At 41.5% G+C, this 25,891-nt stretch overlaps 2 protein-coding genes across 17 annotated transcripts in view; one reads left to right on the top strand and one right to left on the bottom strand.

Annotated features, from left to right (window-relative positions):
- On the top strand, positions 1 to 7,314 carry tmem98 (transmembrane protein 98). 2 transcript variants are annotated; one of them, XM_026164273.2, is made up of 8 exons: positions 1 to 151; positions 1,085 to 1,178; positions 2,035 to 2,250; positions 3,819 to 3,950; positions 4,062 to 4,095; positions 4,368 to 4,483; positions 4,562 to 4,621; positions 4,855 to 7,314. In XM_026164273.2, exons 3-8 carry the CDS (start codon positions 2,120 to 2,122, stop codon positions 5,054 to 5,056), a joined length of 675 nt encoding a protein of 224 aa, XP_026020058.1. In that variant the 5' UTR covers positions 1 to 151; positions 1,085 to 1,178; positions 2,035 to 2,119; the 3' UTR covers positions 5,057 to 7,314. The 2 variants fall into 2 exon arrangements, with proteins under 2 accessions (XP_026020058.1, XP_026020059.1); XM_026164274.2 differs by having other exon boundaries at positions 9 to 151; positions 1,088 to 1,178.
- The window catches only part of svilc (supervillin c), a 24,565-nt gene continuing 5,736 nt past the window's right edge, over positions 7,063 to 25,891 (bottom strand). For 7 of the 15 annotated variants that reach the window (XM_026164259.2, XM_080300145.1, XM_026164263.2 and 4 more), the window contains 28 exons: positions 25,584 to 25,645; positions 24,586 to 24,731; positions 23,218 to 23,446; positions 22,470 to 23,044; positions 22,088 to 22,214; positions 20,746 to 20,805; positions 20,563 to 20,625; positions 20,015 to 20,089; positions 19,834 to 19,927; positions 19,656 to 19,739; positions 19,287 to 19,485; positions 18,901 to 19,067; positions 18,689 to 18,808; positions 18,473 to 18,609; positions 17,162 to 17,309; positions 16,880 to 17,025; positions 16,548 to 16,723; positions 15,830 to 15,974; positions 15,145 to 15,463; positions 14,885 to 15,036; positions 10,199 to 10,301; positions 9,914 to 10,121; positions 9,674 to 9,807; positions 9,439 to 9,594; positions 9,065 to 9,205; positions 8,871 to 8,983; positions 7,765 to 7,920; positions 7,063 to 7,532 (listed from right to left, as the gene is read on the bottom strand). In XM_026164259.2, coding sequence (XP_026020044.2) covers positions 7,443 to 7,532; positions 7,765 to 7,920; positions 8,871 to 8,983; positions 9,065 to 9,205; positions 9,439 to 9,594; positions 9,674 to 9,807; positions 9,914 to 10,121; positions 10,199 to 10,301; positions 14,885 to 15,036; positions 15,145 to 15,463; positions 15,830 to 15,974; positions 16,548 to 16,723; positions 16,880 to 17,025; positions 17,162 to 17,309; positions 18,473 to 18,609; positions 18,689 to 18,808; positions 18,901 to 19,067; positions 19,287 to 19,485; positions 19,656 to 19,739; positions 19,834 to 19,927; positions 20,015 to 20,089; positions 20,563 to 20,625; positions 20,746 to 20,805; positions 22,088 to 22,214; positions 22,470 to 23,044; positions 23,218 to 23,446; positions 24,586 to 24,731; positions 25,584 to 25,645 — 4,325 coding nt within the window. In that variant the 3' untranslated portion in view covers positions 7,063 to 7,442. Of the gene's footprint in view, positions 7,533 to 7,764; positions 7,921 to 8,870; positions 8,984 to 9,064; positions 9,206 to 9,438; positions 9,808 to 9,913; positions 10,122 to 10,198; positions 10,302 to 14,884; positions 15,037 to 15,144; positions 15,464 to 15,829; positions 15,975 to 16,547; positions 16,724 to 16,879; positions 17,026 to 17,161; positions 17,310 to 18,472; positions 18,610 to 18,688; positions 18,809 to 18,900; positions 19,068 to 19,286; positions 19,486 to 19,655; positions 19,740 to 19,833; positions 19,928 to 20,014; positions 20,090 to 20,562; positions 20,626 to 20,745; positions 20,806 to 22,087; positions 22,215 to 22,469; positions 23,045 to 23,217; positions 23,447 to 24,585; positions 24,732 to 25,583; positions 25,646 to 25,891 lie in introns of those variants that run through there. The other 8 variants (XM_026164264.2, XM_026164269.2, XM_080300146.1 and 5 more) reach the window with 4 other exon arrangements.

Genomic DNA, 25,891 nt, shown 5'->3' on the forward strand with positions numbered 1-25,891 from the left:
GACAGCTTCAGCGCTGCGCCTAATGAGCTGCTTTCCTGCGCGTTCACGTGCCAGGTCTGGAGATGTCGGTGCCGTCTCCGCGCTCCCGGCGGCGGAGCGTAAACTGTTTTGTCTCCTCACAGGAAACGACTAAAAGGACAAAAATGTCCAGGTAAGTCACCGGGAAATGCATAATTTGCGATCTTCTTTTAGATCAAAAAGTGGCCTGGGTATTAAAGCGTAACCTTAGAAGTATTTACTAAGTTTTAGCCTTATTTAAAAAGTTAGAAAGTCGATGTTTCTAATTGTGAAACACCGAGAGTAGAAAAGTTTTATTGGGATTTGATTATTAACTGAGAATCAGAGTAGAGGTGTGTCTTCATTGATCTCTTGTTCAAGAAAAGACGATAAGAGCATGAATATGAAAAGGGAACCCAAACTCACATTTGCAGTGGTGATGTTTAATTGCGTTGCTCTTCTCGGCTGTTCTAATGAAGGCCTTGTAGTGTGTGTGTGTGTGTGTGTGTGTGTGTGTGTGTGTGTGTGTGTGTGTGTGTCAGTTTAGATTTATGTTTAGATGGACTATATGTAGTATTCATAATATTATCACCAGTTCCAGTAACTTTTTAACTTAGGTGTTTAAGTTTTGTTGCTCTTCTTTTTTCCTCTTCGGAAGCCCCGAACAGTTTCCCTTAAAGAGTTACAGCTTGTGCAGTTTTAAAGTACTGACTGAGACATGATTATTCCTCATTACCGAAATGCTGTATTACCCGTGGAAGCTCTTTACTCACACTCTAAACTGGCTCTGTACTTACAATTTTACTTAAGAGGGGGAAAAAATGGCATGGTATTTTTTATTGACTTTTTATAGAGGGCTACTTTGAGTACAGTTTTTGCTTTTAAGCATATTTACGGTTTTTGCCTGACTTTTGAGATCTAATTAGTTACTGTAGCTGTCAGAAATTTTCACTGAAGTGTAATGAAAAGCTGTGCTGCTGCTCCTATTAACACAGACTGCACTAAGGAATGTGGGAGCGACTCTGTAGAGATTTTCCATGCCCCAAAATACCTCAAATCAATCTGTTTACCTCTGTTTCTCTTTTAGCAGAAGGCTTTACTGATTTTTCAGAAACCACTGGCCTGCGAAAAGACAAAGAGTCAGAAAAGCTCTCAGGCAGGAGAAAGCCCTGTATGATACGGTGAGTGTAACACAAATTAATCTGATTAGAGAATTACAGCATTCCATGGCACACACTCACAATCATCCAGGCAAATATGCAGGTTTACAATGTTGTAATGTTGAAAGTTCAGCTGCCCTGCCTAATAAGCTGTGCTTGTAACCATTTACAAAACCAAATCATTGCTTTTTAAGCCACCTCACAAATAACAAATCAGTTGTGCCGCACCTAGAGACCTGCATTATTATCCAGTGACAGCTGCGCTACAGAGAGTTTGCACACATAATAGTTACCAGGTATGGCAGGGGAAGTTAATGAGTGACTAGACTGGGCAGAGGGTGTATACTTTACAATCTGATAGGCTAAATGCCATCTATATTAAACTGTGGATGATCCAAAAATACGTCGGTAAGTAGAGGTCAGGAGATTTTCACTTTTGTTTAGACTGTGAGCTTAGCGACATGTCTGCATGTATATTAGTTACACTATTAATCAAAATGAGTCTTAACAGGCTTTTTCCACGAAGGAACTTTTAAGCTGTTGACTTTGTGATTTGCTACTGAAGATGTTTACCCAGTCTTGGAATAAGACTATGTAAATTGAACAGTCTGTTCCCATTACAAATACTGTTTGAAGTGCAAAACAAAGGGGCAAGTGCACTTAGTATGCTTAGATAAGGTTCTCTTTTATGTGTGTATTATAGGTGTACCTAGTTTAGAAAGAGACAAAACATTTATTGTATTCTCCTCTCTGGCATGCCTAAATTGTACTGCAACAAAAATTTGTGAGAGAAATATCCAGAAGTGTTGTGATAATGTCTCTCCTCTGTGTTTTCATTCAATCAAACTAAACCTACCAATTATTCTTTCCACAACAGATGAGCGCCCATCTGTAATTGAGCTTTGGCACTTTTCCCCCTCGACGAGTTGCCATCTACAGGAGCTGTGGGAGCCAGAGTCGCCATGGAGACAGTGGTGATTGTGGCAATCGGGGTACTGGCCACCATATTCCTGGCGTCCTTCGTTGCCCTGGTGGTGGTGTGCAGACACCGCTACTGCCACCCGCACGACTTGCTACACCACTTCGACTCAAAGTCAGTGAATCAGCACAAAGCCTCTAAATCTATGAGACATGAGTTTCTTCCAGTTGAATTCAGGGTCACAAAACTTTTACCACAATTTTTTGAAGCAAGAGAAATATCCGTACTGTAATTTTCCACAGACTTGATCTGGCATTTTTGTTATATACATAGAACAGTAATAAAATAAAAAAACATCCGGTTTTATTAATTTAGAAGTGCACCCTATTTTTTCACTTTGTCTTGGGACTTACCAACATTTGGCAAGGCTTGGAAATACTGGGTTGGACCCCATTTACTTTTACAACTACCTGAATTTTTTGTGTTACTTTTTTCCAACTAGTTGCTGGAAACATTACTAAGAGATCTTTCTCCATACTGACATCATAGCATTGCACATTTCCTGCAGATTTGTCAGCTGCACATAGATGATGCAAATCTCCCATTCCCTTAGTGTTATTCTGCTGGAAGTAATCAGTAGATGGGTACACTGTGGTCATAAAGGGAGGGAGATGGTCTGGAAGACTGTGCGGTTTAAATAACTCTCAGTTCATACCAAGTGGCCCAAAATGTGCCTAAATAAATACCCAACACTCCCTTACATCACTAACCAGAAATGTTTATACAAAGCAGAATAGATCCATGCTTTCTTGGTTTACTCCAAATTTTGACCCTACCATCTGAATGGCACAATGGAAATTGAGACAGACAGTTTTGGTGAGCTTGTGACAATCATAGCCTCAGTTTCCTGTTCTTTGTTGATAGAATGGTACCCAATGTGGTCTTCTGCTGCTGTAGCCCATATGTTGAGTGCATACCACGATTGTAACAAGTAGTTAACTGGGTTACTGTTGCCTTCTTGTCAGCTTAAAACAGTCTGGCTAGTCTCCTCTGACTTCTGGTAGCAACAATGTATTTTCTTCCAGAGAATACTTGCATATTTTCCCTTTTTTTAAAAAAAAATTTGAACTGTTCTTAGTAAACCCTAAAGATGGTAGTGTGAGAAAGTGCCGGTAGAACAGTGGTTTCTAAAGTACTTGGACCAGCCAGCCTGGAATCAACAACTATTCCATGTTCATTATCACTCAAAGCACCTTTCTTCCCCATTCTGGTCTTCGGTTTGAACTTCATCAGGTCGTCTTGATCATGTTTAAATGCAGTGACGGGTGCAATGCAATCATGTGATTGGCTGATTAGATATCTGGATTAACAAGCAGTTGAAGATGTTTATCTAATAAAGTGTGTGGTAAGTGTAAATCAGGCCTTTCATCATAATAATCTAGGCATATAGGAATATAATTTGGCCTTAACAAATGAATTTAATATGATTTAAATTAATAACAGTCCATCACCATTTAATCAGATTAAATCTGATTTACAGAGTAGAATACCTCCTTTTAAGGGACATGGTTTGTGTCTGTTCAGCATTTAGTCATTTGGTTTTTAAAAAGTTCTTATTTCTTAAAAAGTGTTTTGATATATTGCAACACATATATGTAAATACTAAATAATCCCCAATCTGCAGTTACTCTCTGCTGTAATGAGTCTTTATTCAGCTTCCTCTTACTTCTGTTGTTTCACAGACCCACAGTGGATCTGATTGGAGCCATGGAGACTCAGAGCGAACCTTCTGAGCTGGAGCTGGATGATGTAGTCATCACTAACCCTCACATTGAAGCAATCTTAGAGAATGAGGACTGGATAGAGGATGCCTCGTATGTCTTACACGTGTCATTGTAGAACTATAGAAGTTTACAGCTTTTATGCATGTACTGTTTTCTGTCAGGGATTGCAAATAATTTCTTGAGTTTTCTTTTCTCCAACAGTGGTTTGGTGTCTCACTGTATCTCTATCCTGAAGGTAACAGAAATATTTAACTTACTGATTTAGCTCTAACTTTAATTTATATGTCTGTTTAGATTAAGTAGGCATATCAAAGTCTTGAAGGGTTTTCTGACTTTAGAATGTCTCGGTTGTCAGCTCCCGTTCGTTTAAGTCACAAAAGCAACTTGTCTACTAAGCATCAAAGTTAAAGTTAAATATTGAGATTTAATGACATTTATGTAATTTTCTAATTGCTAGATGTTATTAACTTGGCTAACTGCTGCTGTTACAATTACTTCCACATATAGATATGCCACACTTTGACTGAAAAGCTGGTTGCGATGACGATGGGCTCAGGGGCAAAAGTTAAAGCACCAGCCAGCCTGAGTGATATTATCACTGTGGCTAAGCGGATCAGCCCAAGGTAACGTGATACACTCCTTATAACTTTATCTTGTAACTAAGATGGACTGACCATCTTTTATCGTTGTCCGTCTCACAGGGTGGATGACGTAGTCAGATCTATGTACCCTCCTCTGGATCCAATCCTCTTGGATGCCAGGTAATTTGATCTGTTTTTCCAGAGAGGTGTGACTTCGATAGCCTAATGCAAAAGACTTTCAGCTTCAGTGATTAGTTAGGTGCCTGAAGAAGCCAGGAGGGAGCAACAACATGACTTGATTTATCTGTAATCATTTTGGAGATGGCCAAATGGATGATAGAGGTTGGGATAAAAATGCTTTTCTTCCTTCAGCAGCTCACTGATTTGAATATGATTGTTTTATTCATTCTCAGGGCCACCGCTCTCCTCCTTTCTGTCAGCCACCTGGTCCTGGTCACCCGCAACGCCTGTCACATGTCCGGCAGTTTAGACTGGATCGACCAGTCACTCCATGCGGCTGAAGATCACATGGTGGTTTTGCGAGAAGCAGCACTAGCTTCTGAACCAGAACGATGCATACCTGTAGCTGATGCTCAGAGAGAACAGGCCATCTAAAGCAAACCACCTGGTTCGTCTGAAGAGTCAAAAAGGCACACTACCCAGACTCATCATTCATTCCAGATAAAAGGTTGTGATCATAGATGCAAGGACCATGAAATATTTTTAAAGTAACTTTACTACACCTACACACCTACCCTACTACACCTGCATAGTGATATTTTCAAAGTAGATCTCTCAGGCTGACACACATACATTTTTATGTAACCCTACAGCAGATATTTTTACAGCAGAATGTCTTTTGAAATGTCTTTGAGTGCCATCACTGAGCGGTAGGCCTAAATCCAGCCTAACTAGGCCTGCATAGTCACATGATGGCTTAGTCAGCTAATCCATTTTGAGGAAAATAATACCCATTAGCCAGTGAACCCACACTGGGTGAATTGAAGACTAACCCGAGATGGTTCCAATTTTGTAGGTCAGCTAGTCGTGGACGTTTTTTTTTTTTTTTTTTAATCCCTCAGATACTCTTATGCTGTTAAAAATCACCCAACTGTGAATTTTCTAAGATCAGCAGCAAAGGATTTAGATATTATTACCACAGAAAAAGATTCTTCTAGTTGTGTTTCTTCCTCTTGAAAGTTTCTAGCCACACTGGCAAATATTAATATTAATTCAGATATTGCAACGCTGGTCTTACAATTAAGCTCTCAGTAGTTTGTTTGGCAAAAAAGAAACGTGTACAGACAGATTGTAGAAGACCCCAAACAATGTTTTAATTCTTTGACTTATTCTTGAGAGATTCCTCAACAACTTACCATGAAAGTTGGTATAAGACGATTATCAAACACAGGCCAAGAATGGCTGATTTAAAGCCAGCCCACTATTGCGGACTGCTCGTCTATTATACATATATTAGCAAATCTTGCATAGGACATGATGTTTAAGGTTGTTGTTACAGTTGCTGCACATGTGCACATCACTTTGCATTGTTCAGTGTCGGACTCAATCTTGTCGGTAGTCATTTAGGAACCTTATTTTCTGTGACAGTTGTTCTCCAGACGTAGAGCCATATTGTAAAATATAAATTACTCTAGATGGGAAAACTTAGCCTAATTAACAAAGATTAGCATGCTATTATTAGCATGTTACCATTTTCTCTCCAGTGACTCTGGACTTCGTGATTGCTAGACAGTAAGTCAAGAAATCCTGACAACAAAATGAAAAAAGTGTTTCGAACGCAGCCACATTATGCTAAATATTAGCATGCTAGCATTGTCAATGTGATCATGTTAACAAAATACTAGGGGTTCTTTTTGTTTGCTACTCTTGTTTCTGTTTTGTTTTAGGGTCTTTTTTTTGGGGGGGGGGGGGGGGTTATGTCAGAGATGGACAATGAACCAACCTGAGAGTGATATCTTAAAAACAAATAACAAAAAATTGCTGTAGAATCCAGCTGTAGCATCCCTTTCTATGTGTATACTACAAAAAAAGAGAAAAAACCCACAAACATTAAAGTAGACTGACACATTCACATCAAAATTTGTTAAGCAATACATGTGTTACATAGATTGTTTTTCCTTTAATAAATAATGGGCTTCCATGCATCATTGAGAGATACAGTATGTCTTTGTGTACTGCTGTGTTATGAGGGTGTTTGGAACAGTGTGTTGATTGAGGTGAAACTGAATTAGCGTGTTGCTTTGAGCTAAAGGGACGTTATTGGAGCATGTCTACCTGTGCCTTCATGCATAGCTAATAGTGAATCCCCAAGGAGCCTTAATAAGGCATCGCTCCCAGCCACAATGAGCACATTGGCCACAGCTACAATACACATGGCACAAAGCTTTGTGCACACAAGGCTTCCAGACAAATGAACACATCAGTGTGACACGATTGTAAAGTACACGTCACAGATTACAATGCCATGTACTCTTATTTTAAGGTTCTTGCGGCAATCGTTAAGCAGGGAAGAAGAATCAAAATTGAGGAGAAACTGCAGCTCAGAACATTTTGGTGGAAAGATATTGATCAAGGAGGAAACATTTAGGAAGTGGTTAGCCTTTTTTTGTCTGTTTACATTGTTTATTAGCATTAATCTTTTTGTAAGCACTCCTATGTTTTCTTTCCAATGTTTGTTACTGATGTCTTTATTTTACTCCCATATAACCTTTTTTATTATCTTTCACTGATTTGCACAGACAGTAAAAAAGTTTGTTTATTTTCTCTCAACCATTTGGTAGCTTTAAAGAATGTCCAATAAAAAGTCCACACACTAATTTGACATAAATAAAAGTGATCTCTTTGTAGTTGTATTATGCTGTGAGCAATTCTTTGTGTGGAAACATGGTTCTTATGTCCCCCCCATGCCATTTTCCTTTCGCAGCAGACAAGGAAGTCTCTGCTGTCACAGCATCAGTCAGCCTCCAGTTTATTTCATTGTCTAACAAAACAGCCCTTTGCTCTTCTTCAGATCAATTTGCTTCCAGCTTGGGAGGGAGGCATATTCATCTCTCTTCATTTCCAAAATAGTCTGAAACATAATTGAAGTAATTTATTTATGGAGGAGACAAAGTAGAAATCAATTTTTAAATCCAATACAAATGTAAACATTAAAGTTGCGGCAAAACTTCCGCTCTATATTTATCATTAGCTTATAAACATGAGAGCATCTTCAGCATTTTCATTTGGAAAATCTGGTGAAGGCTGAAGCCTGCTGGTCAGGGGACATCACTGCAAGATGGTGACATCATCCATCAGTTTACCTGAAAGTCCTCATTGGACAGGTAGACCTCCAGGCGCTGGGGGTCCACTCCTTCAGGAAGGGGGCTCCGCAGCAGCTCCTCCAGAGGATACTGGGTCTTCATGAGCTGGGCCAGGGTGTCCTGCACCAAGGTCAGCTTCGCTCGCCCTGTATCACCCTGAGTCACACCCAAGGAGAGAGACATGGCAAAAAAATAGACATTAAATGTGTATTCTGTAAAGTTCCACAATGCTTGAAGATGTATTTAAGCCATTTGTTACCTCAGTTACTGACAAATAATTTTTTGCCAAATACCAGTGGGTTTTTTTTTTTTGTGTTGCCACATTTGACCTGTGACTGACACGTGGTGCCCTTTCTTAACTAATGACCACACTGAGGGGACTCATGATGGTGGGGCTGACCACTTTCAGATATGAGAGGTTCTCCACAGGTGAGGTTTAAAGTTTTGAACCATGTGCAAAAAAATGTAAAAAAAAATATTAGTCACCGAGATCCCCCTAAAAAAATTGTTTCCTTTTTAAAATTCACAGAGAAACAACAACAAAAAATTAACCTTGATTCTTGTGTGTGGCCTTAAAGTTTTAAAACCACAGATATCACTTCTGCAACTTTAATCTTAATTTTTCTTATATAAATGAGGTTTAAGGAACAATTAGACCCTCACTTCCTTAGTGTTATAGTCATTTTGAGACCTGTGATGTAAGGACAAGGCAATAAAATAAGAGTGAAAGAAGGAAAGCTTTGCAGGTTATTCAGCAATGAATCTTTTTTATCCCCAGGCATCAACATGAATTATGAATTTATCCAACCTCTGTATCATTTGTGATGAGCATAATTAAATCTAAAGTACCAAACACACATAGTGTTGTGATCTTGGTTGGAAAAGGTGCTGCTCATTGGCTAACTTATCTTAGATGCTACAAGGTCGCCTTCTTCTATGACACAGTTAAAGTTTGCACATGAGCCCTAAAAAGGAATGCTTTTTAATGTAATGTTAATGTTTAATGTTAAAGTGGGAAGAAATATTGATTAGACGAGATTCAGAGGTTGTTAAAATTAAACCAAATTATAACATTTGAGCTCATTTCTGGATAAACATGTTCATACCTGTGCATGAGGTTCAAGGCTTTTCTCCCAGCGCGGGAAGACATTAGTGAAGGTGAGAGGCTCAGCCCCCTCGAGGATGAGATACGCATGTGGCGGCCTTCTCTGGTTTATTTCTGGGATACAGAATAAACAATACATTTTAAAACTTATCAAGTTCTGTATGAAACCAACTCCTCTCCCTCAGTTCTTACTACCTTTGCAGTACTGCAGCGCTGTCTGCATGGCACACTTCCTCTCATGATGCCAGAGTTTCCAGGCTGAGGAGCTCTCAGTCTGCTCAGGCTGACCTCTCTGCCACAAGTAGACCTCCAGACGGTTGTCAAGAAGGAACAAAGCTGGCACGCAGACAACAAAGAGGGAAATTGGGCAATAAAGTGGAATTACATTAGACTGATGTTTTTGGCAGGGGGGAGGATAGATGAAGTTAAACAATAGATGAGTGTATAGGGAAGCAATTTTCTGTTACTTTTTAAATGTGTTTATTTTGCAGATAAAATGACAGAGGTGAGAAACTGAAAAGCAGAGTTGAATATAAGATGAATTTAGTTTGTTTTGTGTCTGTTTTCACCTGGTTGTGGTACACTGTATAGGCTCTCCTGGACAAAAGGCATTGCCATCACAAGCCCCGGCATCTGCATCGGACTCTGCAGCTCCTCGGCCTGGAAACTCCCAGAAGAGGCACTCAGGTGGAAGAGGCGAGGCGTGAAGTTATACTTTCCTGGATCTGCCATTACAAAAGAGTTGTTTCTTATGATTTGAAGGCTTACAGTCCACAGCAAAGCACAGTGTGTGTTGCGTTGCACCTTGCAGCATGCAGTCATAGGCCTTCCTGTCCTTTTGTCCCAGTGCTGTCCAGAAGTCTTCTGGCTCTGAACCTTCCTGTACTATCTGCACCTTTACAGGGCTGCTTTTGCTTAAACCCACCTCTGATGGACAGCTAAAACACACAAACAAACAAAAAATAAAAGTACATTCAAGCTAAAAAAAAAAAAAAAATTGATACTGAGAACTTTTAAAAAGCGCAATAAGAACATGTGACTCACATTTTAGTGAGGACCTCCACCACCCTCTTGCCGACTTCCTTTGTGCTGCTGTGAGCCTTACAACCAATCCAGAGATAGAGCACTCCCTGCTGGCCATTTAGCAGGACAACACAGCCTCTCGACCTCAGACCCGCACAGCAGCAGTCCACCTCTAACAGAAAACCCTCTTCTGGGAGCTCCCCTCGCACACAAAACAGACGCCAGCTTTCTGTGTTTTGATAATCACAACATTCAAACAAAGAAGAGAAGGAAAATGGACTGAAAACCAAGCTGATTTTACTCCACCTGTGTTGATGGAAGCTTCCTCTTGCTTTCCTTTGTGAATGACCAAGCCTCCCTTGAAAAGCTGCAGGAAACAGGGGGGCTCTTTTCCCTGAGGCACAACCACCTTACAAAACACACCACACAAAAGATGGTAAACAGCTGCATGCACTTATGTCTGCTGGAAATATCATCAATAGTACTGGCTTCTCAAACTCTGTCCTGTGTTCCTCTTACTCTTGTAATATTATTTTTTAAGAAGGATTTGTTGGTGTTGTGAAGAAGAAAAAGATGCAAGAATGTGTTCTAATTGCATTTCATATGTCCTTTGTGAGCTTTTGCAGCTTTTTCATACTTCAGTTGTTTTACGGGATCTGGATTTTTGTGCTTTTAAGGTTTCGATGCCTTTCAGGGCCAACGGCACTACAACAGACTGGCACTATAATACTGCTCGTCCCAGAGTTCGAACACTAGTGGCTATTAAAGGAACCTCATAATAAATTCACCACCGATGTATCATAAGATAAGATCATAAGATCATAAGATGGCGCCGGTGAGGTCGGCTGCCGTCACGACTGCTCCGACCACTTTTTCTTTGTCTTTGTTTTTTAAGTTAGTTTTCAGCGTTTCTAAATCGGCAAAATCATCACCATTGGGTACATTAGGTATGACAGTGACACTCTTGTTTCTATTGGTATACAATGTACTCACAATTCGAAGTTTTTAACTCCGGATCCGAGCTGGCCGAGTGAGATCTCGAGGGAGAACAAAGGGAAGCGGCGGCGGCCTAGAGGGAAGCGAGCCGGCGTCAGGAACAGGCTGAGAGCTCGTGCACACCGCACACCTCTGCCTAGCATCCTGCTCGCCAACGTCCAGTCACTGGAGAACAAGCCTGACGACCTCAGGGCCAGGATAAAGTTCCAGAGAGACATTCGGGACTGCAATCTCCTCTGCTTCACCGAGACATGGCTGAACCCAGCGGTGCCGGACCACGCCATCCAGCCGGCCGAGTTCTTCTCGGTTCACCGCATGGACAGGACACGGGACTCGGGGAAGTCAAGGGGAGGCGGCGTGTGTTTAATGGTGAACAACAACTGGTGCAACAGTGCGAACGTTGTTCCTCTCACACGCTCCTGCACACCAAATCTGGAACTACTGTCCATCATGTGTCGTCCTTTTTATCTACCTCGGGAATTTACATCGGTCATTGTAAGTGCCGTTTATATTCCACCACAAGCGGACACGGTCACCGCCTTATGCGAGCTGCATGAGGCACTCACACAGCACCAGACACAACACCGGGACGCTGCGCTTATTGTGACGGGGGACTTTAATAGCGCCAACCTCAAACGCGCAGCGCCGAACTTTTATCAACACATCACCTGCCCCACCAGAGGTGAAAGGACACTGGACCACTGCTACACTACGGTCAAGGACGGCTACAAGGCACAATCCCGCCCCCCGTTTGGCAAATCTGATCACGCCGCCATCTTCCTCATGCCAAAATACAAACAAAGGCTAAAACAGGAAGTTCCGGTTCAGAGGAAGGTCGCGCGCTGGACGGATCAATCGGTGGCCACGTTACAGGACGCACTCGATGACGCAGACTGGGGCATGTTCAGAAACAGCTCCGACGATGACGTCAACGTGTTTACGGAAGCGGTTGTGGGATTCATCGGGAAACTAGCGGATTATACCGTGGAGACAAAGACTATCACAACGTTTCCCAACCAGAAGCCGTGGGTGGATAAAACCATCCGCAACGCTCTGAGATCCCGCACCGCTGCCTACAACACGGGACTCATGACGGGGGACATGGACCCGTACAAAGCCGCGTCATATAACGTGCGGAGGGCGGTGAAAGAGGCGAAGCAGCGCTACGGGAGGAAACTAGAGTCACAACTCCAACAGAGTGACTCTAGGAGCCTGTGGCGGGGACTAAGGACAATAACGGACTATAAAGCACCAACAACCGGTATGACGAACGCGGCCGTGACTCTGGCAGACGAGCTGAACACTTTCTATGCTCGCTTCGAGGCTGCAGCTAAGGTCTCCAACAATGCTAGTGTTAGCGGCGCTAACGGCTGCAGACAGGAAGATACTGCCAGCACCGGAAACGTGCTCGTCATCTCCGAGCATGAAGTAAGGAGAGCCTTCAAGAGAGTGAACACCAGGAAAGCAGCAGGACCAGACGGCATCCCAGGTCGTATCCTAAGAGACTGCGCATACCAGCTAGCTCCTGTGTTCACTGAGATATTCAACATCTCTTTATCTCAGTCGGTGATCCCCACATGCTTCAAAGAGTCCATCATTGTTCCTGTCCCGAAGAAACCCCACCCTGCTTCTCTCAATGACTATCGCCCTGTAGCCCTCACCTCAGTAGTGATGAAGTGCTTTGAACGCCTGGTCAGAGACTTCATCATTTCTTCACTACCAGACACACTGGACCCACTACAGTTCGCTTACCGTCCAAATCGTTCCACAGACGATGCCATCTCTCATCTCCTCCACACATCACTCACTCACTTGGACACTAGAAGGGGGAATTATGTTAAAATGCTCTTCATAGACTACAGCTCTGCATTTAACACCATAATTCCCTCCACACTCACCACCAAGCTGGAGCATCTGGGACTCAGCTCATCTATGTGTCAGTGGATCTCCAACTTCCTAACTGGCAGACCACAGGCAGTAAGGATGGGCGGACATGTCTCAGCCTCCACCACTCTCAGCACTGGAGCCCCCAGGGGTGTGTTCTGAGCCCCCTGCTGTACTCTTTGTACACATATGACTGTGTGGCCACTACCAGCTCCACCACCATCATCAAGTTTGCTGACGACACCGTCGTGGTGGGCCTGATCTCTGATAACAACGAGACGGCCTACCTGAAGGAGATTAGGAATCTGGAGAACTGGTGCCAGAGGAACAACCTCCTTCTAAACGTCAGTAAGACAAAGGAGCTGATAGTGGACTTCAGCACTAAGCAGGAGAGGAACTACCAGACCCCCGTCATCAACGAGTGCCCAGTGGAGAGAGTGGACAGCTTCAAATACCTCGGAGTTCACATCACGCAGGACCTGTCATGGTCCTGTCACATCAACACCGTGGTGAAAAAGGCCCGACAGCGTCTCTACCACCTCAGACGCTTGAGAGACTTCCAACTGCCCTCCAAGGTGCTCAGGAACTTTTACTCGTGCACCATAGAGAGCATCCTGGCGGGAAACATCTTAACCTGGTTCGGGAACAGCACCATGCAGGACAGACGAGCTCTACAGAGGGTTGTGCGGTCAGCTGAGCGCACCATCCGCTCCGAGCTCCCTGACCTGCACTCAATCTACAGCAGGCGGTGCTGGACCAAGGCCAGGAAGATCGTGAAGGACCTCAGCCATCCCAACAACAGACTGTTCTCTCTGTTGAGGTCAGGAAAGCGATTCCGCTCCCTGAAGACCAACACAGAGAGACTGAGGAGGAGCTTCTTCCCGCAGGCGATACGGTCTCTCAATCACACCACCACACAGTACTGACCCACACATATGGTTCTTACACACACACTGGACTTTCTGGACTTTGGTTTTGCACAACACTGGTCACTATATTCTTCATTTCCGGTTAATACTTGTACAGCTGCTGTTATTGTGTATATATTTATTTATATTTAGATTTCTTCATACATTCTTATATAGTTCTATATTGTGTATTGTGTATTTTGTTGTACAGTTATTTTATTTTCAACTTTAATTTATATATTGATCTTTATCTTATTCTTCCCAGTTAAATTTACCCTTCATTCTAATTTGTGTTGTACAGTTATTTCATTTTTAACCTTAATTTATATTTTATTCCTTCCTAGTTAAATTTACCCTTTTTAATTTTTCATATTTATTTCCTATCTTATTCATAGCCTTTTCCTTTTTTGTTTTCTTTAGGTCACGAGCAGTTGTCCAAGCATTTCACTACATATCGTACTGTGTATGACTGTGTACGTGACAAATAAAGATTTGAATTTGAAATTTGAAATTTGAATTTGATGTGCACATGCCAGCAGAAATAATCTCAACTTCTGTGGCTAACATTGTGTAATAATCTGTTCTCAAAAGGGTCAATGTGTGGGCAGGTAGGCAGAACTAGTAACTATCTAACTAGTAACAAACTAACAAAAAGTGGTAGTGTGGTTTACAAAGTAAAATGTCATCACCTTTGTCTGTTTTTTTTCATTCTTAATACTTTAAATACTCCATGGACTTTAAAACAAGCCACTTTTCTCTAAACTACATTCAACTTTTACTGCAGTTGTAAACCAACCATATGCCTCTGTGTATTGAAATATACTCTAATAAACATTAAAATGTTTCAGAAGCTTTTGCTGGGTGTTTGTTGTTGTTGGTGCCATTTTTATTGTCTGTTAAATTATTTATGTATTTCTTTCACTTCTACACAGCCATTTAGGCTTATTTTCTCCTCCTACACTGCCTCTTTGCATTGCAATAAAAAAAATACTTGTAATAAAATAAAGTAAAAAACTTTTGCTTGTGCTCTTTGTTTCTCTTAATTTGTTTGGGTATACTCGCATAATGCAATGTTTCTACTAAGTGAAGTGCGTGCGTTCTTTGTGAGGATAAAACTAAGCTTTTCACTGCTGTGAAAGTTAACAGTTACCAGGGTTCTACTTTAATATAAGAAGGGGATCTAATCTGACTGCTATGAGCTTACCTGCGACTCTTCGTGGTTCCTCATCCCGATGGAAAGGAAAGCAGCTGTGTCCCGTCCACTGACACTGGAGTGACGGCCTCGCCACAGGAAGAAGGCCGTCTTTTCCTTTGGTGCTGGATCCGTCCCACACTCATCTGAGCTGTCTGTGCTGTCTGTAACGAAGAGAGAGTGTTAACCATTATTAAAATGTCTCGGTCAAAATATTGCCATAGCATTAAAAGTACAATCTATTAGAAAAAAACCCCAAAAAGGTTACTGACCAGCTGTACTGATGCTGTACTTCCAGCGGATTACATAAGAGTCTCCTTCATAAAGCTGTCCGTTGCTCTCCACTGGGATTTCACTGTCGTCAAACTCCTGGACGTGCCAGGTGTCCACCGCTACTGTGTTAAGCTCCATCTGACGTTCCTCCGTCAGCATGATGACACCATGACCTCTCTGGACATCGACCCCAGCCAGCACAGTACGGACCAAACCGTCACCTTCTAAGCACTGACCCGATACTAGAGCTTTGGCATCGCAGGGACTCAAGAGGTCTGAAGGAGGGGAGAGCGGCTGGGATGACTGGACTGGGATGGACTATGGAGAGGAAGCGCAGACACTGAATTTCAGTGGTTTAAAAAAAATCACTTTTAAAAAGCAAAAGTCAAAATTGAAATTTAGATATCTGCACATGAGTTTCAGTAGAAATAAAAGGTAGCTAGTTATAAATAGGTTTTAGATATTCCAGTCAATATTTCCAGTAATAAAAATTTGTTGTTTTTTTAGTAAAATTTTTTAATAGAGACTAATTTTCTATCAAGCTGGAAACTTAATAAAACTAATTGATCTAAATATATTCTTCACATCTATAATTTTACACAAACAGTGCAATAACTGAAACACACTAGTTTGAGTGTCTGAAAACTGCATGTGCCGCATCATATCTCTGAATGTGATATGAACCTGCGTCTGATCCGTCCCTGAAGCCGCTTCCTCTCTGCCTCCAACCCTGCACATCCAGTCCAGGAACTTCTCCCTGAACAGAGCTGTCTCGTTGCTCTCAGTGAGGACGCCGAACAGAGCCCAGCTGGGACGGCCTTCTCCTCGTCTGTGGACAAAGTTATGCCATGAAACCGATAAAAGAACTAACACAAGCATTAAACAAAATAGAAAAGAGAGTCTGTCTTAGTCCAGACTCAAGCTTTACAGACATCCATTCCCAAGAGACATAATTACACACACACTATATATATATATATATATATATATATATATATATATATATATATATATATATACTTTAAAAGCTTAAATCTCATTAAACTGCAACAAAAAAAAACCCTCTTGAAATAAATGAAGAAAGGAAGCCCTTTAAAGACCTTGTTTAATATACACAAGTTGTAATATATTTTCTGACTGTGGAATATGGTACACTGAGAGAAGACCTTTACTCTCTGCAAGTATTTTGTAGTTCATGTCCACTTGCTTGCTTTAAAATATGTCTTTTAAATGTCAAAATATAGTCTGGACTTTAAACATCAAGCAGGGTTTTTAGAGCATGTCACATGGGCACACTTAACCAAGAATTACTTTCTACAGAGTGCATATTATGAATGCACAGCAAACTTAATGTTGTATACAGACAGGCTCCTTTTTTATGTGTAATATATTAGTGACTTACAGCTGAATTGCAGGGTTACACTGAGTGGGATCCAGTGGGTTTACTTGACAGTTGCTGTAGTCATAAGCTCCAACCCACACCTGGTGAGTCAACTGGAGAGCAACATTTCTCCTCCTGAGGGAAACGTCCTGTCCGAGCCACAGATAGACCTCACTGCCGAAATCAAACACCAGGGCCTGGGCATACATGACAAAGAGATATGAACAGAGTCAGAGATTAACTTCTCTTCCATTATTTTTCTACAATCAAGCATTTAATGAACAAAAAAACAAACCCAAAACCAAAACAACTACAATATAAGTAATTAGGGAGCCGAGAATTGAAGCTCAGACCTCAGAGGAGGCCAACAGGGTGATGCTGGGGATGGAGGCCCAAGCCTGTTCATGAGGCACCAGTTTGTTTTCCACCAGCCTGTACACACAGTTGGACTCCACCACACCGCGCTCATAGAGCTCATCCTCCTCTGGAGCACAAGCTCCTGTGAGTAAAAGAAAAGAAAAAACATTTTCTAATGTTTTGGATGAAAAACAACAGGTGAATTATAAAAGGAGAAAAATTGCAATTCAAAATGTGTTTCTCTGATATATTTGAAAAGTACATGTTTTACTTCCAACCTCTGTACTGTGTTCTTCCTCCCAGGAGACTCCAGAAGTCTGCAGCCACACTGCTGTCAGAGTTCATGCCCTCCTGCAGGTGGACAACGTGGGAAGCCAAACAACCAAGGTCCCTTTGGTTCTGGATGAACAAAGCTAGCTCAGAGGCCTGACAAAAAATAAATAAATAATATGATAATCAGCAGTAACAGAATATAGTTCACCCATTTTCTGCCACTTATCCCATTCAGGGTCACAGGGAGGCCAGTGTACCCAGAGAGTCCCACAGAGACACAGGGAGAACATGCAATCTCCACGCAGAAAGGCCTTGAGCAGATGGTGGATTAGAACCTAGGACCTTTTTGCTATGCTAACCCAAACAGAACATAGTCTATAGTAAAAGCATATTGTAATTTCTTTTTATTTTACTACTGCAGTCTTTGCTGGCCTATATTAGAAATCTTGCAGGAAACTTGCCTCACCAAACCAAAATATTTCCAATAACAAGAACATGGCTGAGTGCTACACATGAAAAGAAATAAATTCATAAGTGTCACAACCCGTTCATGTGTGAAATCAGCTATAGTTTTAGACAAACAGATATTTGAACCTTTGTTATAATAATAGAAACGTACAAATAACTATTAAAAAGAGTCTATGACAGTGTGCACCGTCCTCTCAATAATATTACCTTTTTATGGAAGCTTGTAAGGAAATATTTTGGGTTATTATCTCAAAATGTTGACTTAATTACTCATTCAGTGCTTTGTCTCCACACTTTGTCCCCATATACGTTTAGTACACTGTTCCATAATAAAATATAAATACATTTAAAACGCAACCAAAGTTAATGTTTAAAAGTAAAGGTACATACTGTGATACTTAGATAATCAATAACTGAACTCTGTGATGTATGACGTTCTTGATTCATATCGTCACTGTCCTTTATTATGCATTTAACACACAAACTGTAGCCAACCTTTATGAGTCCATTAAGGTTTAATGCTTACAATTTACTGCAAGAACTGCAAACACTGCATTTTATGCACAGAATGCTCTTTGGGTCTTGAAGGGTAATATTTTATGCATTTATTTGTTGTGCATAAATGTAAACCAATTTGGTATATGTATGAAGTTATTAAAACATCCTTTCCCATGTAAATTTCTAAGAGGAGTAAGTTTAAGGGATGGTCAGATATTTCCTGGCAATGGGAAATAATTTTAATCCTACTTTCTTATTTTGTATTGTATTATCCACCTCTTTACCCTTTCCCTGTAATTTTATGTGTCATACATGCTGCTACTACACCATAACATTGTCCTGGGTGGTACCTTTGCTTTTTCTTGTCCGTTGGCAAACTCTCCACTCCACAGGATGCAGTGCTCTGGAGTGACCAGCAGGAAGCAGTCTCCACTGTTCAGTGACCGCACTGAGGGCTCAACCAGGCGGACCTGAACATGCCGCCTACCTGTCATCACAGGTGTTGGTTAACCTTAACACCTGACCACAAGCAGATCATCACACAGATGAACCAAACCTTTCCTGACCTTTGATGTGAATTAGCATCAGGCTGCTGAAGGGCGGGTAAGACTTAGCTGTCTCGGCATCTAAGGAGGATTCTTCAGATCTTAAGGAAGGTGAGTCTGCTATAGACGAGTTCTTAGACTCTATAGTGAGAAAAAAACCTGCAATATCAGGTAGCTGAGCAACATAAAAGAAGGAAAGTAACAAGAGAAGGGAACAACATAAATTAGCATACTTTTTTCTGCTTGGATCCTCTCTTGAGCTGATGAATTGACTCTCTCTCCCATGAAGTCCTGCCTGATGTCCTCTCTGGCTGCGAGAGCCCTCAGAGGGTTTCTGGAGCCTTGAGTCCGACGGGACGGACGTACCGACCGCCTGTGCTCTGCTACTGCTGAGGTCAATCTGCAAACAAACACACACAGACAATACAGAGTTACTGAAGATATCAGCTACTGTGTGTGTGAATATAAATTTGCAGGAAAATTTTTTTTTACTCTAATCTTTTCCTTTTAGCTTTAGCATAAAAACTACATTAGATACACAAATATATTTTGCATTTACTATTTAGAAATTGCAAGGACTCAATCTAATCTCACATTTGCAGGAAAAAACTATGCTTACATGTGTGTGTTGGTCTGGCAGAAGACTCCCAGGTCCTGCTCACCCTCTGAGGCAGCAATTCCACCACAAGGTGGGGGGCAGGCTGAAGAAGGTGACTGATCACAGTAGAAACTGCCATCAAACATGTTTGGTTCATCAACAGGCGTCTCTTCCTTTACCTCCTGAGTAGTGACTGTTGGTGAAGAACTCTGTGGAGTCACTGAGGGGGAAAGAAATGAAAACGCTAAAATACTTGGATCCTCAATGAGCTTTTACATTGTGGGAACCAGCGTTGTCCATATGATGATGAATAAAACAAGCACTGAGTCTCAACACAGACTTGTTTGTTTATTTGTTTGCTTGTTTTTCGTGGTGTAAAACTGCTCTGACCTTCATTTTTGCATGATGGAGCATCAGTGGAGTGTCTCCTGCTGTGAGCGATACCATTTCTCTGTGATTCACCAGATGCAAGGCCTAGATGTTGCAAACACAGGAGAGAAAAACCTCATAAACAAGGCCAAAATATGCTCAGCAGAACTGTATGAGAACTGGAGAATAAGTGAGTTACTTGTCTTAGCCGTGCTTCCAGCCTCCTGCTCTTTGCTTTCCTGCTGTGTTTTCAATTCTCCAAATTCAGTCATCTGAATCTCAGTTCCTTTATCCTACAGAGCCCGAGAAATGCATCCGTTACAATGCAGCTTTTCCGCAGATACACGCACAAATATGAAAAAAATGCAGGTGTGCGTCACCTTATGTCTCCACTGAGGCTGACTCTGATTGTTCGTAGGAGAGGAGACTTCTTGTGCCTCAAAGGAGAGGTTAGTCTGGAGGTGAAAGCAAAACACAGAAATGGTGACTTTTGCATTCTAGGACAGTGAGAGTGGATTGCACAGAAGATACAAAATATAAAGATTTTACATAGAGCTAAACTTTCTATGTGTAACATTTCATTCAGTCTGTTCCTTTCTGCCTAATCCTGCCCTGCATTAGATATTATAAGGAGTTTTTGTACAATGCACATTTACTTTTGTCCATTAGAACTAGGTCAGAAACATGCACAAAGAAACGTGGGAGTAAGATATAACTTTCATGACCAAAATGAACATCTGGTAAGCACACACCTAAATGGAAAGTGTGAACTGAGAGCTGTGATGTGACGCATTGTAATTTTGAGACAAGGTGACAGGGTTGTCACATCACATCCGCCTGAATCTGTGAGATGACAAAAGCCTTTCACAGCATACAAAACACTCCAAATCAAACAGCAGCAATGCCATGCACCGGCTCACACAATTACCTGATTAAAACACATGATATATTGGGGCGTATTGATAGAATAGACAGAGGCAAAGACGGGCTCCTGGGAGAGAAGAGAGAGGGGCAGGCTGCAGATGTTCAAAGCTATTCAAAATCTAAAGGGCTGTGGTTTCAAAATCAAGATGAGGGAGGATGGGTTTTGAATCATTAGATTGAGGCTTACCCAGCACTGAAGGTTGTCATTCTCAAGATGAGGGTTTTTTGACTGTTCCTGCACATGATACTATGGAAAACAGGGAGATGCATTTAAAAGAATTCAAAAAAACATAAATGTTGCCAGAAGTATAAAAATGACAGACATAAAAAGGAAGTAGGACAATGATTAATATACAAATCCCACACATAGTGTCGGCATGGTGAAGCTGAGATCATTTAATTGCCAAATAATCAGTGTGTTTACATTCCACGTCGTGTAATAGGACAGCCAATCCCATCCTGGTACATAAACACTCACTGGACTCAATATATTCCGCGGTAACTCGAGTCTGATCTCAGGACATTCAGCACATACCACATTCAGAGTGCTGCAGATAAGAGATGCTATATCTGGTTTCAGTGGTATGACAAATACCCAAATGTAACCACAAATGTAACCTCTGCCTCAATTTAAACCAGGCAAGAAGCGTGAACTCTGTAACCTCTGTGATGCAAACAAAGATTTTCTCACTGAATTCTTTCAGAGAAAAAAATGCTGCAAAACTTCTGTAATGCTTTTATAGAATTGTCTAATATCATTCATCCATCCATCCATTCGCTTCCGCTTATCCTTTTTTCAGGGTCGCGGGGGGCGCTGGAGCCTATCCCAGCTGTCATAGGGCGAGAGGCGGGGTACACCCTGGACAGGTCGCCAGTCTGTCGCAGGGCCAAATATCATTCAGTTAAACTATAATATAGAGTCCCTATATACAAGTATCATTTCTTAAATGTTGCCAATACAAACAAAGAAAGCAGAATTTAAGCAAAGTTTTAAAGATCAAAGACATTTTATGAATATTTGACCTTATCTGACCTTGGAGAAGAGGTCAGATCTCAAAAGTAACACACTGTTTACAACCATATATCATTCCCTTTATTCCTATATGTCGTCGCTACAAACAGTGGCAGCAAGAAACAATATTTTAAATAGTGGTATATAATTATTATATACTTTGACCTTCAGATTATCTATTGACCTTGAAGGAGAGGTCAAAGGTTAAATGTGACATGATATTTTATCCTCTGCTGTACTTTCAGTATGCTGACACACAACTCTTGTAAGAATCATAGTTCCTGAGTTTCACCGATTTTTGTCAATAACTATCAATAATTCATAAAGTTGACCTTGAAGAAACTGGTGGATGTAAGCTAAATTTTAATGGATTTATAACATGACCGTACTCTACACCAATACAAAGTTTTATTAGAATTCGTTCAGTGTTATCAGACAGAATGACATGCAAGTAAACGCTGACAAAACCTCTTTTTTTAAATGGTCTATGTCTTACGTGGTTAACCTTGCTGCTCACCTCACTTCTGCTGCCGTTGGTTGTCTCCTGCATTTTAGGCGCACACTCTTCTGAGGTGACCCGGACAGCTTTAATATCTGTGGTGTTGTCATGGATCTTGTTCATGGCCTTTTGGTCTTCCTCCTGCCTTTAAGACACATTACACACAGTATGAAGTATATAACATATCAAAGAACAACATACAAGCTGCTGAAAACTTAATATTTCTGGTGAAAACTGTAAAGAATCATTTTTATTATCTAACTCACAGATGTCACAATAATATACGTTTCAAAGTCTTTAGCAAACCTTTCCAATATGCAGCAATATCAACAGTTTGACTCTATAGAAGAAAAACATTTACAGTTCTTATCAGATCATGTCATTTATTTACATGACTTACTTGGCTCTTCCATTGATGTCTACGCTGTTTTTCTCAGAGGAAAAGCTCAGTTCATATTTGGACTGGCAGGATTGCTGTGGAGCATCCTGCTCTGACAAGGCTCTTATTGGTGTGCAGGCAATGGTTTCCCTCCTGTTTCTAGCCCTCTGCCTCCAGGGAGCAGCAGACTGCGAACCTTCCTCCATACCAGAGGTCTCTCGTCTGTCTCTCTGTGGTGCTGCAGAAGTTCCCTCCCTCTCACCTCCCGCTTTGCTCCCGTGTATCGCCGCTTCTCTACAGCCTCCACCATTCTGTTCATGGCTGTATGATGCATCTACCTGACTGGCTTCTGTCCTGCTCCACTCCGAGCCTGCAGAGCGACTCTTCTTCAGGATTCCTTTTAAGCCTGGCTCAGAGTCGTAGCACTGTGGTCCCTGTTGAGTCGGACCAGATTTTCCGAGTCCAGTGCCAGCATCTGATGTGGACTGTGAAAGACGTACCTCACTGGGTTTCAGGTTGACAGACGAGGCCTGCTGTCTGTCGGACAGATGAGGGGACAAACAGAGGGCAGGAAGCTGAACAGGGCCTTTCTGGAGCTAAAAAGGGGCAAAGAAGATCAATAATAGATTTACTTAGAGGACAGCAGGCAAGAAGTGAAGAAAGACAACAAATTAACCTTGCTATTAATAACCACTCCTGCCCCTTTTCTGGTCTATGAAGTTCTAAATACATTTGTTTCCCATTTATTGTTCTGTTGCTTTCTACCCACCAGACTGACCTCCTCCACTGTGATGGGCTGCGTGCGGTACCGAGCCCCCTTTTGCCTTCGTCTCTCTGGGGGCCCGTCAGCAGGCCCGGCTCCCTCCCTCCCAGGCAGGGACAGTTTGTTGAAGAGGGCCAGCTTCTCGCTCATGCTCAGCTTGCAGCTCTCGTCGCCATCCTCCTCTGACTCAGCCTGCACAGACTGGACCTCCACTGGTGGTGCTGGTTTGGGAGTGCTGATGCGTAACATGACACCATAAAGTCAGAGAAGAATTTATGTTTAGTCAAAATCTCCTATGCCTTGGACACATTTGATCTACACTGCTGTGCAAAAGCAGTGGAGAAAACGGTGGGTGTTTTTTCATTACCATGAACACACACAGGTTATTTTTAGTCAATCTGACAGACATCGTCCTGCTGCTGCTACTCCCTACAACAGCAAATGTGTAACTGAAAATAGCCCCTAAGAAATTCATATAATTCTGGTTGAACAAACTAGATCCAATCCCAATTTTGGTTTGGTTTCCAACAATCTCATTCCTTTAAAAAAAAGCATATATTTGTGACCCATTGCCAGGAGTTACAGCCAAACGAAACCAGGCACCGAAAAACTCCTGAACAGAAACACATGGGAGAAATCTATAAGAGCAAATATGGTGACACTGAGCCAATCAGGGGCTCTTTATTGGCCAGGAATGTGTCAGAACAAATTCCTTGCAACTTGTTTCACCAAACAGAAAGGCTGGGAAACGTATGAGCCAACCATGTTTTTGCATGGTGCATGGGTTTATGACAGTTTAAACTGTTTCTTGTTTCTTGGTCTACTCGTTTTTGTAGGAAAGAAGCATAACATAACATGAAAAAACTCAGTGATCTGGTGAGACTAGCTTTAATGTAGCTGCAATATTAAGTTTAATTTGTAGGGGAAAAGGCTATTTTGAAGAGATATGTCACCAAAGCTTTGAAGAAAATGTTGTCACATTTAACTACTGATTCTAAAAATGCAGGGGTTTTTTTACCCCCTAACCACTGAACAACTCTCTCTTTACTCATTTACATAGGAGCCTAAAAATAACTGCTTAAATAAGACACGCTTCTAGAAGTTCTTACTTTTAAATAAGACATACAGTAAGTACTTAATTCCACTGAAGCAAGGTCTCTTGTTTTCACAGATTTGACTTTAATAAGTTGAAGTTTTTAAACATTTTAAGTTTTTAAATCATCAAGCATGTATTTATTTATTCCCACAAAACTAAAACGTAAAAACTACACATGCATAATCTTAAATAAAACTAGATGACTTTTTTAGTGATTGTCAATCAAGTCAAATAGCTAATTATGTGATGTGGTTTTGGTAACACTACAGCTCTCCCACCTGATCGCCACCATTTCTCCACAGGTGATTGGCTGTGTCAGAAAGCGATGGTCGTTGCCACGCCGGCTCCTGCGTTCATGAGAGACGCAGCCTGAGCGAGGCTTGAGGAATGCCGAGGCCTCAGAGGCTGAAGACTTCTCCAGCTCCTACAGAGAAGGATGTGGGGAGGACATTAATGTGAAAAAAATCAGTTTGAACCCAGTCTGTGATGCAGATGGACGACAACATTCAGGTCAAATAGGAGCCTCAATCTACAGCCTCCACCTGTTGCATAAATAATGAGGGAGACCACAAAAATGGCAGTAAAAAGTCCCCTCGAGATGTCCTCTGTTCTATTTGTATAAACAGATGGAGGGAGGTAAAGCAGGTCAGATAGCCGGTGAATAAAGCAGCGAGCTCTAAGGTGCAGCATCTTGGCCACTTGCTGCATGCTGCAGGTCACAATGTAACAAGAGACCTGCTGGCTTCAGTTACCTCCCCTGCTGCCTCTACAGAGCAGCAGGCTAATTATACCACAGCTGCTGTGGTTGTTAATGTTAATACAGTGTCTGGCACATTTTCACCTGATGCCTTATTGCTAAAAGTGTGCCTCAGCTGAAATGTTGGAATAATGGAAAAATCCACAGTGCATTTCATCATCTGTGTGAGACTAAAGAGCTTAAAGAGCTTCAAGATAAGGCTCTGTATCTATCATATTACAGACTTGGTCTTTCCTTTAATAAGTACTAAAGCATCAAACCAAAGTGTGGATCCAAGGAGAGCACCTGTTTTGACCATTCATATTCTTTCAACAGGACCAGGTAGTGTTCTGCGTGCTCAGCGCTCAGACCGTAAGTTGAGCAGCTGAGGTGACAGGAGATGATAAAGGATTGAATACATTTCTTTAATTTTAACACCGTAGAGTGATTGCATTTACTGTGTGTGTTTAGGCGAGTTTATGTGGGATCTCACATTCTAACAACAACAAAAAAAAAAAGCAGGTAACAATTCAAACTCACTTTAAACAGAGACATCTTGGCTGCCACACTCATTTTGGCTCTGTCATCTGTTTTTACATCTGCTGTGGAAAAATACACACCATCATTTGAAAATTAAAAAAAATTAAAAAAACAGCCATTAAGAGATTTTGGTTCATCAAACTTTTAAACAGTTAACAGCAGGAAGAGACACAGGTGCAGACAGAGCAAACACGGGTGCAATTTCTTAGTGAACTGTGCTTAAATACACTGCATCTAAGTCTAGGAATTGGGGGTATCTCTGTATTGATGATAGCTGTGAGTAAAAAGTTGTGAAGAACAATTTTAAT

This window comes from Astatotilapia calliptera, chromosome 4 (assembly GCF_964374335.1).
Source record: "Astatotilapia calliptera chromosome 4, fAstCal68.1, whole genome shotgun sequence".
Classification (NCBI taxonomy): domain Eukaryota; kingdom Metazoa; phylum Chordata; class Actinopteri; order Cichliformes; family Cichlidae; genus Astatotilapia; species Astatotilapia calliptera.